Genomic DNA, 17,366 nt, shown 5'->3' on the forward strand with positions numbered 1-17,366 from the left:
TCTCTTGCAGTTGCTTCAGCTTTGACAAAGAGTAATCTTTGATGTGATAACAAATGCGTAGAAGGATCTCATTTACGTCCAGCTTCATTTGAAACCTGAGATGTTAAAAGAGCTTGGGAATGTATACAGAGAATAAATTTTTCTCTTACATGTGTATGATACATGCGGGCTGATTGTAGGATCTAAACAGATGCCACTTTTCAGAGGAAGACTAATCCACTCTTATTCTATGATATGTCACTGTTCTGTGTTTTAATTGCTATCTATTTTTAGGACTTCAGAAAGGTAAAATGTAGTGAATGAGATGTGCCAGAAAGAGGATACTTTCCCTTGATTCCTTTTACACAAATAATGGGGGTAGGCATAGTAATGTGTAGGGGGGGTAGCCATGTCATCTGAGGGTCTCTATCTGCTGCAGTATGTGAGCAGGAAGAGGAAGGTGGGATTTGGCCACAGTCTGCAGCATTATGGAATTCCAGATACGGTTGAATCTAAAAGAGATTTTGGAAATAGTTAGATTGGCAGGTCATCTGGATTGTCTGCAGTTAAAAGGATACAGATTTGACTGTATCATGGTAATTGAAATGCTAGCTAGTAGCTAAATTGAAATGCTGGCTAGTAGCTAGTGTTTATTCAGTGGAGTACTGTCAAGGGATTGACACCATAATAACCTTTTCTTTAAAAGGAAGAACAATCTGTGTAGTTACAGGATGCTTTTATGCCACTGAATACTTTTATACTGTATAAGCGTTTTTTACTGAATTAACTGTTTCAGCAGGAAGTCATAATTTTAATGTGAGTAGTTTACTTGCTATGAAAGAAGGAAGGCTGAAGGCTGAAATTACTTTGAAGGGTTTTTTTTGGCAGTTATCCTTGAAATGTGCAAAAGTATTCATTTCAAAATAGTGTTAAGATTGTTACTTACAACAATGCAGATATGATTGCTAAGAAACAGTATGTGCTTCATTAGTGTTGATGTAGCGTGCTATAGAAATCTAAATAAAAGGTCTCCACAACAGTGCAAATCTTCATAGCTTGTGCTTTCTCAAAGAGAATTGTCAGCATCACCCTTGCTACAGGTTTTATAGGAGCTATTTTTGCTATAATCTCTTTTATTAGCAAATATAATTTGTTAGCCTGCTTTTCTCCTTAATAATTTTTTAATCTTCCAAAAGAATCCAAAGATTGCCGCTGAAAGGTGTGAATTTTTTTTTTTTTAATAGCAGGCTGCAATGTTAAAAGATTCCAAGATTTATCAAGGCAAATGTATAGTGGCTGTGTTCTTAAGCTGAAAAAGTACATAATCCTCTTCACTTAAACATAGTTTGATGCAGTGGATGGGCTTATTGATAGCCATTGGAATTTCCTAGGGTCTGACGCAGTGTTTTTCAGAGGTGGATGCTGTTGTGATGTAGGGGTAGAATATGTGGCTGTGCAGCCTCTTCCCACTGATGTGGTGTGGAGAGTAGGCTGCACCTGGCAGTCTTAATAGAAGAGCAACAGCCATGTTAGTCCGGTGGAGATCTCTGCCAGTATTCAAGTTTTTTGGTGTTTTACACTTTTTAGTCAAGCTGTCCTATGCTCATTGTGCATTTCTTCAGAAATATGTGGGTTTACCTTTATAAATGCTAAATAAACCTTTACAAAGTGTGAGTGTTTGTCCAGTTTGCTTACCAACACAGATGCCTTGTGGTGTTAAGGTTGTAGGTCAAATTAAGAATGTGATTCTGAGCTTTTATTAGGAGATGTGCCCTTGACATTAAAGGACTACAAATGTCCTTTTTATAGTATTTACCTTGCATGTCTTCATTTTAAACCAAGTGGTAGGGCAGACTTCTGCATTCAGGGTTAGCTCTAAGTTGAAGGCTTGCAGAAGGAGCACAATAAGGTTTTTTAAATTCAGATGCTTACTAGCTGGAAGTTGATAGAAACTCCAAGGGGTTAATTCTTTTTTTCAAACACATTGTGTGTTCTAAAGGACTTCTCTGTAGTTTAGTGTTGGTTGCTAGTCATGTGCAACTCCACCTTCTTACCTGCTTCTGGTCAGTGATTTACAGCCTCCAGTATGTGCCGCTGATTGTTCTCACATTTTTAAGGTACCTTGTGTACATGCCTGCTAAATTGTGAAGACACTTTCTGAGATCAGGTATTTGGAAACCTGAGACAGTATAGAAGTGCAGCAGTGTTCTGTTTATAGAACTGGGTCAGCAAGCGTACCTTAAGTCTGACCTCTAAGAGGACACTGTTTGCAGGTGCAGTTCAAGATTTTCTATTCTGTAGAGGCTCATACATGGATTCAAATATAGTATGATGAAAAGAGTGATAGATAGCATTGGCAGTTCAGCTACAGTCCTGAATATGTCAAGAGGAAAAAGCTACTCTGTTTCTTTTGTGGGGTTAGAGAGAATGTATTGGAATAAAATTCCTGAGTGTAAGGGATCCTTTTAATTAAAAAGAGGGTAAGTCAAACAAAAAGAGAAAGATTATAAATTTCCTTATGTATGGGAATATGACTTGTGATAGCAGAAAGTGTCACAGAGAAAGAGAAATTAACGTATTAGATTTAAAAAAAAAAGTAACCATTGTTCTTTCAGACTTGGAGATTTCTGACTGTAAATCATAACAGCAGTATATTCAAACTAGAGTGTTTCTTATCCGAGTCCTTTTACAAATACCTTTCTACGTATATGAAAGACTTCTGTGGGTGATTCATCCTTGCCATTTCTGACTAGTGTGTGTCGCTGAGCTGCCTTGTTAAGAAGGGGTGCAGTTAATGTAGTTTGACATACTGCTCATGTCCCTTGGCAGACCGTGTTTCATCTCTTGCCTTTGTTGGTGATTTTCGTCTTGTGCTTGGAAGGCCTGTGATCTTTTGAGGATTGTTTGAGAAGGCAGTTTTGCACATTATGAAGATTAGCAGTTAAAGCAGCTCGTCGTATTTCAAGATGGTGCATTCCATGATGTAATGAGATGTGTTCTTGGTCTGAGCAGGGAATTAATGACTTGTAATTTGCAGCTAATAAAAAATGAAACAAGCACATGCCAGATGTAGGACGCTGAGCCTTGCCATTTAATTAAGGAGGAACCGAGAATGAAATTAGGGTTGAAAGCCCTGAATAGACTGATTATTATTATGAAAGAGTGAACTGATAGGTACGTATTGGAGATATGAAAAGCTCAAATTAGTATATCCTATATCTTTGTGGAATTTGCAGTGCTTGTAGATGACAGGGCCCGTACGTATGGCTTGAGCCAGTCTTATAGTAGCTTTTACTGTTAGGAAGATGATTTACTCTTTCTTGTATGCAGACACATTATTCCATAATTTTCAGCTATTCTGCCTGCTATGTGTATATTCAAACGAAAAAGTTTAGGGAGAATTTGACTTGTCACAGCAGTTTACAGACTATGGGGGTTTTTTAAATTGTATTTTAAATTGTATTTTAAAAAATAATGATCAGACACTAGATATATTAAAAATTTATCTTCCAAGCTTTAAGTACATGAAACCTGACTATTAAATAATGAAAATATCAGTACTGAGAAAGGGAATTCTTAGGGATACATAACAAGGAAATAAAAATAAAAAATTAGATCTGGTTTGTTTGTTTGTTTATTTGTCTTTAGGACACATGCTAATCTTTAGCCAAGAAAAAAAAAATTCTTTTGGGTTTCTTAGGAAAACTTATCAAGGAAGAACATTTTTCTACGCAAAGAAGGATTCATATGGTTATGTGTTTTGGTTCAAGAATTCTTTGAGGTGATCTGCAGGGAAATGACACTTTTTTAAAAGTAGCTGAGTAGGAAAAGCTATTTATGTTTAAGAGATCCTTTAAATATGAGTTGAAGAGCTTAAGGAGCTAGCTCTGATGTGTGTATGTCCATAGGAGAATTTAGGCACAAGTTGTGGTGTCAGCATTACTACTGCAATTGGTTTGAAAGTTTTATGAATGACAAAATACTTAAGTGGCTGTATCTTTAATCAGTTTAAGTCATTTGTATATGATGAGATTATCCCAGTGGTTACATGACTGAAAGACAGTAGGCTTGGCTCTGTTTTCTGTATGCTTTCTTTGGTTCAGATTCTTGCTATTGTCAATCTGTTTCTTTGTTTCTTTGGTCTTTTAAAACCTCTTTAGTAGGTGTAATTGTAGGGCTTTTTATGTTGATGTGTCCAAGTTCATTAATTTTTGTGTGTTTGAAGAAAATTGCTTGATTTTTTTAAAAAGTGTTGGAAAGTGTTAAGTGACTTCTGTACTTTAGCATAGTCTATGTTGTGGTAAATAAACCAGGAAGGTAATACTCAAGATCTACACAAGCAATTTACATATCAAATTAAATATGTGCCTAAGCCAACTAGCTAGTCTGTAACTCTGGCTGCATTGCATGGTTTTTTTCTCTCATCCAAAATTCTCTTTTCCGACTAAATGATTGTGCATCTTAATTTTTTGTTTTGTTTTCAGTTGTACACTGAATTAAAAATTAGTATTTGAATCTAGAATTCCTGCCCTGTAACAGTAAAATTTGCAGTGCAGTGGAGTGTATACAGGATAAAACTGACAGGAGCTTAAGAAGCCTTTGACTGTGCCCTTTTTTCTGTAGGGGAAAAATAGGGGAAGAAAGAATTAACATTTTTGAAAAGTGACAATAGAAAGGCATGGTAGGTTTTATCTCTTTTCCTCTGTATACATGCATGTCTACTTCCTGCATACAAACTTAACTTTTTTGCTTCCTGTATGGAGTTTGCTGCCTCAGGGTATGCAAAACTAATTGTGTGATTATGTAGTCAAATATGGTCTTGTTTGATGAAAAGGTAACACCCTTTTGTAGAATATATTTTTTAAAAATCATGGAAATAGCACCACACCTCCACACTACTCTAAAAGATTAGATATTTATTTATGAATCTTACCCTTACAAAGAATCAGATCTGATACCATGATAAATTACATGTTTGTTATCCTCCCGTTTTCTAAATTATTCTCCCAAGCAAAATCTATAAAACTATGAACAATGTTGTCCAAATTTTCTGTAGTGTTTTATACAGAGGTCATTTAAACAAACACTCTACAAAACTTATGCAGAAAGATTTATTCCTTTCCTGTCAGTGGGAGAGATTAGGATTCTAACAATTTTCACTAGAGGAGACTTGAGAATCCCTCTCCCAGGCTGTGTGGACCTTCAAATCAATCTGTGTCTTGATGTAGCTTTTGACTTGACACCAGCTCTAGTACAGTTGCTTGTACTGGTAGCTCTGACAGTGAAAGCTTATAGCTACATTTGGTTTAGAATGAGGTGGCTTAAAAATCTGGCACACTGGATTCAGACAAGAAACATGTATTTGTAAAGCAGGTCTACTGTTGTGATGGGCTTTAAGTATGTTTTTGCCTCATTGGGTTTAAACCTGCTTTTTCTTTCTTCAAACGCTTCTGTGCTGGCTTAGCAACTTCAGTGTATTCAGCCAGAGCTGTCAGATCATAGAATCAGGCACACAACTTTTTTTCCTTACAGTAACAAATCAGTGTCCGTTTCACACCTTAGATGTAATTGTGCACACAGATGTGTCTTTCGGCTGGATTTCGTATGTCAGATAGGTACTTCCCAGGCTACTTTACTCTTTTTGCATGAAGGCATGACCGTTGGCAAGGCCTAATGTAGTTTTTGGTATTACTTTCTTGGTTTTGTATATTCTTTTTGTAACAGTGAATGGCTGTTAATTTATCTGTATTCATCACCTAGAATTCATTTAACTTCTACTGTGGTGGTTAAAATGTGCAATTTTTTTTAACAGCATCTATACATGCTTTACATACATACATGCACACACCTGCCTTCCATCTTTGGTGTAGAATGACTACAAAATAGTGAAGCACACAGAAGGAATTGCTACCCCTGTTCACATAAGACAGACAAATGATCATATACGTATTTTGGTATGTTGTAGAAAAACTCTAGGTGTTTAAAAATCATTTCTCAGGACTTCTCTAATACAAAATGGAAGTCCCTATTCATTAGATGTCCTCTGCTGTTTTTATTTCCTTATGATCAAAGGTTCAGTTCTTTGCATTCAGGATGGAAATTGTTAACTGAAGGCATGAAAGCATGCTGATGGTAATTAGGGTTGAGTTGTATGCTGAAGTTAGCATAATCCAAAACAATTTCTTATATGACTGTGCATGTTAGAAGCATATATTTACAAATTCAGCTCACATTAAATTGCAGTTCATTTTTATACACAATTTTAGACATTATGTGCTTTAAAAAATGTCCTTTAAGCATTCTGGGTAATAGTCTCAGGTTATAAGTGGGAAGTGTGTAAATATCATTCTGCTCACCAGGTTTTGGTGAGTTGATTTCTTACGCCATGCTAGATTAGATGTTTTGTACAGATGTATACACTCTGTATTACATATATTTGTGAATATGAAGTTCTTGTATTAAACTGTGGTAAAACCAAATTCACTGCTTCCCCAAATTATTTGTGTTGTCAGACAGTAGATTATTACAAAATAAACCAGTATAGTGTACAGCTCTCTTGTGACAAATGGGTATGCCGTTTAGGTATTGTGTTGCAGGAGATCATAAGAGAGGGTAATTTGAGAGTATATAAACAGAAAGAGCAACCTTTTTTTTTTTTTTTTTTTTTATGTAATGTAAGAGCACATCCTTTGGCTGTTGTCATGAAGTGGTGCATATATGCATGTTGCTTATAGCACTCTTATTCAAGATTTAAGTGGCTGTAATTTTTTTTGGCTTTCTTCTAAAACTAGACTTGTTTCTGTACAAAGTTTTAATACAGTTTAGCTAATTAATTTTAAATGTTAGTTTATCAAAGCTTCCCCAAGTGTCTTCATATAGATGTGATAATTTATTGCTTTTGAAAAATCTTTCCTACTTTATTCTAATTTATACTTACTGGTTCACTCGAAGATATAAATATCTTAAGTATAAAGGAGCACTTCCTCAATTCTTTATTTTCATTATAAAACATTTTTCTGGTGACATTTTAAAAGGATCAAGTGATTTCTGTGTCTTCTATTTGTATTTTTACATTTATACTTGTTTGTCACTTCAGTAACAGCATGTGTGATAAAGTTACCCGAGTTTCTAAACTTTTTTGGATCTTCATTTGCATTTGGTAGAGATGTTTACAAACATCAAATTTGCTAGCCTTAAAGTAGTACATGAGGTACTGACAAAATAGCACAGTGAAATGCTTCTTGCAAGGGTTGCGTTATACAAACCATTTTTTCCAGCATGAGACAGCTGTTGCAACTTCATCAAAACAGCTGCATCTAGACCTGTAGGCAATTGAATGTCTATATGTAACTGTAGAGTTACAATAATGAATGTAAAGTAATCTTAGGGGGTAGTTGTTATTTTCAAAATATGTAGTGATAACGGCTTTTGTAGCCCTTGGAAAAGGATGAAGATGGTGTTTCCTTCTTACTGGAAAAGGATGATTTTTCTCATGATTGACTGATTAATCAACCCTTTTAGAGGGTTGGATGGTGTTTCTTCAAATTCTTCAAGCTCTATTTTGTGGATATTTGTAAAGATAGTTGTAGATCAGTGGCAGCTGCAAATAGCTATATTTATTATAGTATGTCTTTTATACACCAGCTACTTTACTTCTGCACAAACCAGAATCCTGGAGATGCAGTCCTGTTCTTCAACACTGATTAGAAATTCTTGTGCCATGTTGTAGTATATATTTTATTTTCTGTTGTTGTTTGGCTTATGAATTAGTGTTAATATTAAATCTGGAAATAGAAACTGGGAAAACTTGAAACACTGTTCAAACCCAGGACTTAAAACACTGTAAATTTGTGCAAAAATATAATTGCATTCTGAATATACATTTCAAATTTATATGTTTTAATGACTTCTTAAAGGAAAGCTTTATTCAGTTATAGAGAATTGCTTATTTTATTTTTACTTTTGGATTAACTAGTGTACTCTTCCATTTCAGAATGTATGAAAACATGTCCACAATGGTGTATTTAAAGGAAGAGAAGTTGGAGAAGCTTACTCAAGATGAAATCATTGCCAAAACTAAGCAAGTGATTAATGGACTAGAGGCACTGAAGAATGAACACAATTCAATTTTACAGAGCTTACTTGAAACACTGAAATGTTTGAAGAAAGATGATGAAACTAATCTGGTTGAAGAAAAATCAAACATGATTCGAAAGTCACTGGAAATGCTGGAGCTTGGCCTTAGTGAAGCACAGGTAAAATCGCAGTAGAAGTAAAGCATTTCAGACTTTGAGGACTTACATTTGCCTTACTGAATATTAGTAATGTGCTGGGACACACGTTGTTGTTGTGTGTTAAGGAAGAAGACTGCTGTAATTAATAGAGGTAGATACTGTCCGTCTTGCTGTGTTACAGAACTAATTGGGCATTTGATTATTACAGCACTGAAGCTCATAACTGAGCTCCTCCTTCCTTCAGTGAGACAGTTGCTATTTTCTGTTTCGACTTTTCCATGGCATTAGGCAGGTAATGTTTGAGCAGCTCAAGAACTGAGCACTGGCAATTTAAACTGTAAATTATTGCACAGAGAGGTCTCTCTCACACACGAATAAGTGAATTTGCTCCAACCTTTGAGCTCTGTCATAACCTTAAATTCATGTTTATATTCCCTTGATTCTGAGATTCTTTATAGTAGCTCACGATGCTTCTGGGGCTTAAGAGTCTCTCATGGTTATTGAACGTTTTACTAAACCAAAATTGAATCTAAAAACATTTTAAAAGTTAAGAATCAAGTACGGAATCTGAACAACTTTCACTAATGTGTTAAAGAAAAGACTCTGAGCTAATTTCTGTGAACTGTCTTAGTCAATGAAGGTATCGTCTGCAGAAGATGAGTGACAAGATGCATGTTTAGGATGTCAGGACTATATTTACAGTCCAACTTTAGGGTATTTTGTACTAGGTCAAAAACCTGAAACTATGCGGTGTGACACAATCAGTATAAAATGGCAGACTGTTTGCAAATGAGTTGAAAATGCCAATGAGTTAGCTTTATATTAATAGCTTTATATTGGTCTATAACTGTGCTCAGTCTTCTCATCTGGATCGAGCTATTATTGTTTGGTGATCTGAAAGTTGTGTGCATTGGTTCATGGTGAATTGAGGGCTGAGAGAATGAACAAGTATAGGTTACCAGACATGAGAATCTAGGACCTCTGGACATTACGGTACAGACTGTCAGGCCTTAGTATATTGTGCAAGCTTTGATCCCTTGTATTGGAAGAAAATACTAGAAGATATATGGAATAAAATTGCAATAGTTGAGTTACCTTTAATAGGTGTCTGTAGAAGATCTGAGAATGAATAAGTAACTTCTATCTCCTAACTTTGATGTGGTATTGGGACTCCAAAAAGCTAGTTCTGATTCTTGGCTCTATTGGATTCAGCAGCCTCAGTTGCAGATGTTACTGCCTTGTTTGCCCCCCGTGGTGTTCTGAAATTTCAGCTAAGGACACCATCTGTTTCACATGAAATGTTTAGTTTAAAAACACTTCAAGGTAACTTTGTTTTAAAGAAACATGAAATTGAGGAGATGAAATACTAATAACTTGAGGATGTCAAACTCATCTAAAAGAAGATTTACATTATCACCAGTGGCCCATCCTTAGAAGGTGTGCTACCTGGGATTGCTGTCAGCTGTTCTACGTGTATCAGTGGGAGATTACATAAACAGTGAAGGGAGAATATCTTCTGTATGTACTGTTTGGCTTTCACTTAACAAGCTCCTTTTTCATTTAACTTTGCTTAGCAAAAAACCTAATCCAAGTAGACTGCTTTTATGGCTGTTCTATTTTTTGTCCTTAATGTGACTGTTCAAACACATTGAATGTCTGCACACTCAAGCTTATGATATGTATATATAACGTGCTTATATAAATTGTGTGTTCAGCTGCACATTTAGATCTCAGTAGCGTAATTGTCCCTTTGAAGTATTATTGTTATGCTGAGATGTTCATCCTTATGAACTGTAAGCGTGTATATGAATCCTTTTCTGTCTGAAAGCTGCTAAATTAGAACACTGTGTTAGTTCTTAGGTTATTTTTGTGATCCTTCAAGTTAAAAGTGTTACTGCTCCATTTCATGTTAGTGGAACAAATATTTCCATTCCAGTAATCTAAATCCTAGTTCAAATGTTTCATATATTTTAAGATTTTATGTAAACTTCAGGGAGTTCTAAACCAATTTGACTTCTGATAGCATCATGGAAAACAATCATTAGTAAAGAATTCCTCTAGGTTAATTCTGGCTGAACAAAAGGTAGAAAAGCTTAGAGGAAAAATGAGAACCAGATATATAAAGAAGAGAAATCTGAATGTTTAGCAGTTTTTACAGCTGCATAGGTTTTAAATAATAAAAGGTTTTTATGTTAAATACAGGACTGCATTCTAGATGAAGTATGTCATGTGACACCTTCTGCTTTTTAGGTAATGATGGCCTTGTCAAATCACTTAAATGCAGTGGAATCAGAGAAGCAGAAATTGCGGGCTCAGGTTCGCCGGCTATGCCAGGAAAATCAGTGGCTACGGGATGAACTAGCCAATACACAACAGAAACTACAGAAAAGTGAGCAATCTGTGGCTCAACTGGAGGAAGAAAAGAAACATCTAGAATTCATGAATCAATTAAAAAAATATGACGATGATATTTCACCATCAGTAAGTAGCTGTATAGTAAAAAGCACCTTACATTTGCATATGTGTTGTAATCTGCCTAGTTACCAAGAAATGACAGATATAAGCTTTTTATTGGTCTCTAACAAACTTGTCATTACAATGCTTACCTTGCACCAGTGTCACGTAGTTTGCAGAAAGATTCTGAGAGTGCAGTTCATTCTTATTTTAAGAGAGTAAATGTTTTACTGTCTGTAGATAATAAAATACATATGAGGATCAAAATCCACAAATACTTATTTAGTATCGTATTAGCTTAAGAAAATATGAAGAACTGAACCTAACCAAAAATTTCCTTCTGGAAGTTCAACAGTTAAAATAAGTGGGGAATGTAAACTGTTAGAGATTCTAAGTACATAGGGGACTTGGCTTACTTTGACTGCAAGAAAAATATTTAATTTTCGTCTAGTGAAATCAGTGTGTAGCTTTTATCTGTTGAAAATTTACACTAGGATAGGATGTTATTGAATCCCCTTTCAGGACCTTCTGCCAGACATTGTGATCATCTGCACGTTTTCAGTCGTGTTTAGCTAGCCTATTGTGTTACATATTCTTAGATTCAGAGAGAAAATGGATACAATTTTAATTTACAGAAGTAACTTATCACTTAAAAAGACTTCTGAATTATCTGCCCTTCTTGTTATCCTTTTATTTTGTTTCTTTAAGTTAAATGGCACTGTAAAGAAAGATCTCATTTTGTGCCTTCAGACCTTCTCAGCTGTGTCTTGGAAAGAACAGTTTTTCATAACCAGTTATTTCAGTAACTTAATGGTTGAAAATGTATGCGTTTTAGTCATGCTTAACTGATTGCTTGACTAAATCCTGTTTAGCATACTGTGAGTAGTGAGAGTTGTTTTGGTCAGTTGCACGTGGAACTTTTCAGTGCTATTTCATGAGTTGGTATTTGTAGCTGAATACTGCCAGTGAAGCCTGTTTAGAAAAGGGGGAGGAGGAGGGAATATTGGGATTTTGATGTGCTAACTGTTGAACTGTAATCTGCAGATGGCCTAAATAGCACCGTTATTTGAAGTTTAACTGGCAAATAGGGTCGAAGTAAGCAAAGCATCTTTATAGTTTCACTAACCATATGGACAGTCTCTGTTGTTAGCCTTTGAAAATAGTCAGTTGTATATACTCTGTATGAGGTTGGAATCAGCACACTTAAAATTATGAACTTCCCATCTGAGATCTAGTCCCATGAATCTGCTGTTTTTGCAGAGCACCCACTCTGCCACCCTTGAACTTGAATGCCAGCAGCAGCAGTTGTCTTGCTCTCATCTGTGGAAAAAGGTGTTGGATGGAGGGCCAGAAAAATAGGAATGTGTTCTGCTCCTGGGTTTTCTCCTTACTGAGATTAACATTTCTGAGAACTTCAACTATTTATGTTGTGTAGACCCCACATTTAATAAACAGGATTGAGGGATGATCTGTTTCTTTATTTTACATGATTGTGGGATTTGGAATGATCTCTGGGTGTTTAAAATCAGTATACATGGATGGATTGTGCAGAAATTAGTATGGTTCCAGATGGACACTATTGGAGATGAACTTCCCTCCAAGTGTGTGTTTTCTTTTTGAACCCTACAGAGCACAACTGCAAAATCTATTATTTGTGCAGAAGTGGAGTCCTCAGAAATTGAGGTCTCCTTATTCCTCTCCCTTGCCCATCTATAACTGCGTTTATGACTAAAAAAGTACATTGGACAATTCTGTATTCAGTAGCGCTCACTCTTCACTGGGTACTTTCATTAGGTATAATGTCTCTGTAAGAACAGCAAATGTGTTCTTGTGTGCTTAAATTGAGACTGAAATCTAGGAGACCTGATTTCTATTCCTGGCTCTTCTGAAGGTGTCCTGTATTGTTTTGGGACAGAGTATGTAAATACATTTGAACATAAGACCTTCATAAAACTTCTATGAGAAATGTTATTCTTGTCAGTTCCTAAGTTCTGGATGTGGGGCTTTCCTTTAACATTGCTGATTAAATGGACTGTCCCTTTATGCCTCAGATTTCAGTGTAACAATTTGTTTGGGTTTGGGGTTGTTCTATAGGAGGATAAAGATACCGATTCCACCAAAGAGCCTTTGGATGACTTATTTCCCAATGATGAAGATGACCAAGGACAAGGAAGTAAGTGTGCTTCGAATTACAATGTTAGTGTATTTCTGCAATGTAGAATATAAAGATGCTCTTTACAAAAATGAAGCCATGCTTGGGGTCCTCTGGCACATAGCAGGAGTGGTGAATGCCTCTACTAGAATAAGGAAACCAGTCATTGATATACATTCTATACATTAATAGGTACGGAACTGGGGCCTAGGTTTTTAAAGAGTTTACTAGCTGTTGTAAAGTTCTTGGGACTGACTTCAGTTCAGAATTCATCCCACAGTCTTTCCTGTGGGCTTCAGAACGGAAAAGGTTTGTTCCAAGTGACTGAAGCAGATTCTGAAACATTGAAGCTTTTTGATGGTCTGCCCAGATGGTGAATTCTGTTAGTGACCTTTTTGATGATCTGATTTAACATTTTGGGGCAGATTTCAGTATGAAGTCTCTCTTATATAATCTTTTGCCCTTTGCTAAGGTTGTGTGCCTTAGTTTTACTACTCATTCTAGAAGTATTGTCTTCAGGTCAGAAGGACTGAATATGCAGTGAAGTTCGAGGTAGAGGTTTGGTAGCGGGATTGAAAGAAGCCATTAATAGATAAACCTTGCTCAGTGAAATGTGTTTCCTGTGTATGTGTAAAGCTGATATTATATAATGTATTGATATTGTAGTGTATATGCAGTGTGCTAGTAGTATAATGGTTCTTAGAAGACAAATGACTTCAGAAAAAATGTCTGAAGGGTCCCACCTTTGTGATCAGCAGAGTGTCGAATTTCCTTTATGGGCACATACACAAGATACACTGCATTCTTGCTAGCATGGTAATGCTATCCATAGCCAGCAATGGAAGGAAGACTTGAAGAGTTTAAAATAGGTTAGTGTTGACCATGAACTCCCTCCTGAGCTCATCCTTGCTTCCCTAGAATTTCATAGTAGGAAAGTTGAATGGCAAAGCTGTCTGTATACTTGCATAGTCCATCTACCTTATTTCGCTTTACTAAAGACAAAGTTGACATGTCAGTAATTTCCTTGACCTCCAGGAAAAATGCTGAAATGCTTCAGTGCTTTGGTAGGTAATGATTGTGGGTGTAGGCTTGGAATTGTATGATTCCACTGATACAAAAAGGCTCCCACTTGCTGTGAGAGTGTTTTTTGCTTAATAAAAAGGGGAGAAGAAAGTCAGGCTCACGGCTGGAACCCTTATCCTATGTGTTGTTTAGAATTTAATGAAAATGAATAAGAGGGAATTTTCTCAATCTTCCCAGAAATCTCCCAGGTGAAGAGAAAAGGGGTAGTAGATTTGGTGGGGGAGTGGGAGGGTGGGGGTTGCAACAACAAAAGGTTAGGAGCTACTGGAAAATAAGTGGCCAAGCCTGAGGGTTAGTAAGTAAAACCTAAAGGTTGACACTGGCTCTGATGACTCAGTGCCTTTTCTCTTGCAACTGTTACTTGTGTCATCCAAGGTGTTTTAATTCTTTATGTGCCAACCTTAAGTACTCCTTGGTATAGCAAACAAAGGGAAACAAAAAAATTTGTATGTTTAGAGAAGGAGAGTAAAGGAAAAAGGACAAATCATTTGAGCTTCTCTGCAGGCATTTGACTTGTTTATGTTAATGTTCCTTTCCGTAGGGAAAAGTCAATATTTGTAACTGCAAAATTATGATACAATCTTGAGAATTGTTAATGATTTGCTGAGCTGAAGTAGTTTCCTACTTTCTTCATTGGTTTATTACATTTGGCCCTTTCAGCTAATAGAAGTGCAAAATAATATTAATACAATACTGGACAGAATAGGAAGAATAAAATGGTCGTATTTTCATTGTCACTGTTCAAGACAGCATGACTACTATGAAGTATGTTCTAATATTAATGCTTTGTATTGAAGAAATAAAATTCAGTGAGTCTCGTTTTTTGTCATTGAGCAATGATGTTAGATGTCTTAGTTACAGTCATCTTTTAAACAACTTCAAATCTTGTGGATTTCTTTCAGTTCAACAGCAGCATAGCAGTGCTGCAGCTGCTGCCCAGCAAGGTGGCTATGAAATTCCAGCAAGATTAAGGACCCTCCATAATCTTGTTATTCAGTACGCTTCCCAAGGTAGATATGAGGTTGCTGTACCTCTCTGTAAACAAGCTCTTGAAGATCTGGAGAAGACTTCAGGTCATGATCATCCTGATGTTGCCACTATGTTGAACATACTTGCTTTGGTGTACAGGTTTGTATACTGACATAGGTAAATATCAGTTAAATAAATAGTTAATAGTTGGGTACAACCTGTTAATGTTCAGCCTAACATTTTTTGACTGTTTTATTTTCCATTCCATTTATTTTTCCTTAGCTGTTTTTTGTTAAAACCCTCAAGAGGGTCCTGCAATATTTATATGTCTCCCTATACTTAAAAGTCAAACAAGTTGCTGCATTTTTGCCTACACCTTTGCTTTGGGAGTGAAGCTGAGTTTTGATAATTTTTTTTATTTTTGTCTGCTGAGGGGGCATGTCTTGATTATCCACTTACAGATAATCTGGAGGTATAGATTGAACAGCAGTGTAGAAGTAGTATGTGCTAGTCCTCAACCAGCAAACTGCTCTACAGTTACAGGCTTCAGGTTTTTACTTCCTGATTTCTGAATATATTCTCAATTACTCTTCTTTTGTACTAGCATCTTTAGGCCAGTACTGAAGTCAGCTTCATTTTTATGACTTTCTTTTCTGAATCCCCAGTATTAATTATGACTCTTTAAAATTTAGAGACCAGAACAAATACAAAGATGCAGCAAATCTCCTGAATGATGCCTTGGCTATCCGCGAAAAGACTTTGGGCAAAGATCATCCAGCGGTTTGTATACGTGCAATATCATATTTTTAGTTGTGTTTTTCACTGAATTTTTTTCAACTCATTGTAATATTAAACTCAACAGGAAAGTTTTTAAGACCTGGCTTATCTCTAAACAGTACAGGTAGGAGGCTGCAGTGTAACATTCTTCATTTTCTCTTAAATATTTAACGTACCTTTAGAGCATTATATTCAATGCTGTTTCACCACAAATGACTCTCACGTATTTGATTTTTGGATTGCATGGATTTTCTATGGGAAATTGATTTGTGAAGAAAGATTTTAATTTGCTTACTCAAATCACTTTATTAAACTCAGGTTGAAGGGGTACTTCTGATTTGTTTTACTCCTGCTTTTAAATGAAATGTAAATCAAGCTTTTGTACTTAGTGTTTAAAATCAATGTGATATCTCACTTCATGTAGCCTGTGTGAAGCAGGGCAGCTCTGAGTGTAGATGTGAGAGGCATCTTTGTAAGAGAAGAACATATGAAGAAAATGTACGCACCAAATGACATTTCCACAAATGAAGCAAAAGTATTTCATGATTTAGTTTTTTTCCTTTCCTCGTTTGTGTATGTATGCATTCCATAATAATTATTTCTTCATTTGCAAATTTCAAGAGGTCTATCCTGTGCATGGAAAATTTGAAAACATCAATGCATTGCAGATGCGTTTATTTGTCAGATATTTGTATCAGCAAATTCCAGTGTAATTAATATTTCTCTACTGTTGACAGGTGGCAGCAACTCTAAACAACCTTGCAGTACTTTATGGTAAACGGGGAAAGTACAAAGAAGCTGAACCGTTGTGTAAGCGAGCTCTGGAAATCAGAGAAAAGGTATAAATAAAAAAATACAGCACCTTTGATGGATTTTTTTGAGGGAGAGGGCAAAGTTAAATGCTTTTTTTATGTTTTGGTTGGGTGGATCTGCCAGATAAACCACAGAGTTAGCAATGCCCTAGTAGTTAGCAATGTCTGAAATTCAAAACAGTAGTAAATTCCAGTAGTCCTACAGAGCTGTTGGAGCACTCTGGATATATTCTAAATTCTGTATTTTGTAATTATCCTTCTTTACCTTTTTCTTTCCCCTTTGATAGTTAAGTAATCTTTGACTTGACAAGAGCATTGGAATTAAAAATGAAACATCATTAAAATTAAGTTGATTATTCTATGAGTATGTGGATATTTATTCTAGTTCATGAGACTGAATGCCTGCATCTTCAGGCTTTGTATAATACACTGCATATAAAGTTGTTATACTGCTTAGAGTATTCCTGTTATGAATTGTTCTGCAGCATTCTCAGTTTGTAATAGAATTGAGTAATTTTCATATCTTCCAAATGCAAATTTTGCTTTTGTCATCCTCATGTTGAATTGATGAGGAATTAAAACTAATGGGGTATTTCTAAATGATGCAGTTCTAAATCCTGATATGATGATTGGAGAACGTTTTAATACAAGGTATTTCATTTTCAGGTCCTGGGGAAAGATCACCCTGATGTTGCCAAACAATTAAATAACTTGGCTTTACTATGCCAGAACCAGGGTAAATATGAGGAGGTTGAATACTATTATCAGAGGGCACTGGAAATTTACCAAACTAAGCTGGGACCAGATGATCCAAATGTTGCAAAAACAAAGAATAACCTGGTAAGCCTTTTATAAAGTAAACCTAAGAAAAAATAGAATTTTCTGATGAATTGAAATGCACCTTTA

General features: G+C 35.8%; 1 protein-coding gene across 6 annotated transcripts in view; it reads left to right on the top strand.

Annotated features, from left to right (window-relative positions):
* KLC1 (kinesin light chain 1) overlaps positions 1 to 17,366 on the top strand; it is a 48,547-nt gene that overhangs the window by 9,719 nt on the left and 21,462 nt on the right. For all 6 annotated transcript variants that reach the window (XM_050898439.1, XM_050898441.1, XM_050898440.1 and 3 more), the window contains exons 2-8: positions 7,973 to 8,234; positions 10,464 to 10,694; positions 12,762 to 12,840; positions 14,805 to 15,030; positions 15,564 to 15,651; positions 16,386 to 16,487; positions 17,127 to 17,300. In XM_050898439.1, coding sequence (XP_050754396.1) covers positions 7,974 to 8,234; positions 10,464 to 10,694; positions 12,762 to 12,840; positions 14,805 to 15,030; positions 15,564 to 15,651; positions 16,386 to 16,487; positions 17,127 to 17,300 — 1,161 coding nt within the window. In that variant the 5' untranslated portion in view covers position 7,973. The remainder of the gene's footprint in view (positions 1 to 7,972; positions 8,235 to 10,463; positions 10,695 to 12,761; positions 12,841 to 14,804; positions 15,031 to 15,563; positions 15,652 to 16,385; positions 16,488 to 17,126; positions 17,301 to 17,366) is intronic.

This window comes from Gymnogyps californianus, chromosome 5 (assembly GCF_018139145.2).
Source record: "Gymnogyps californianus isolate 813 chromosome 5, ASM1813914v2, whole genome shotgun sequence".
NCBI lineage: Eukaryota > Metazoa > Chordata > Aves > Accipitriformes > Cathartidae > Gymnogyps > Gymnogyps californianus.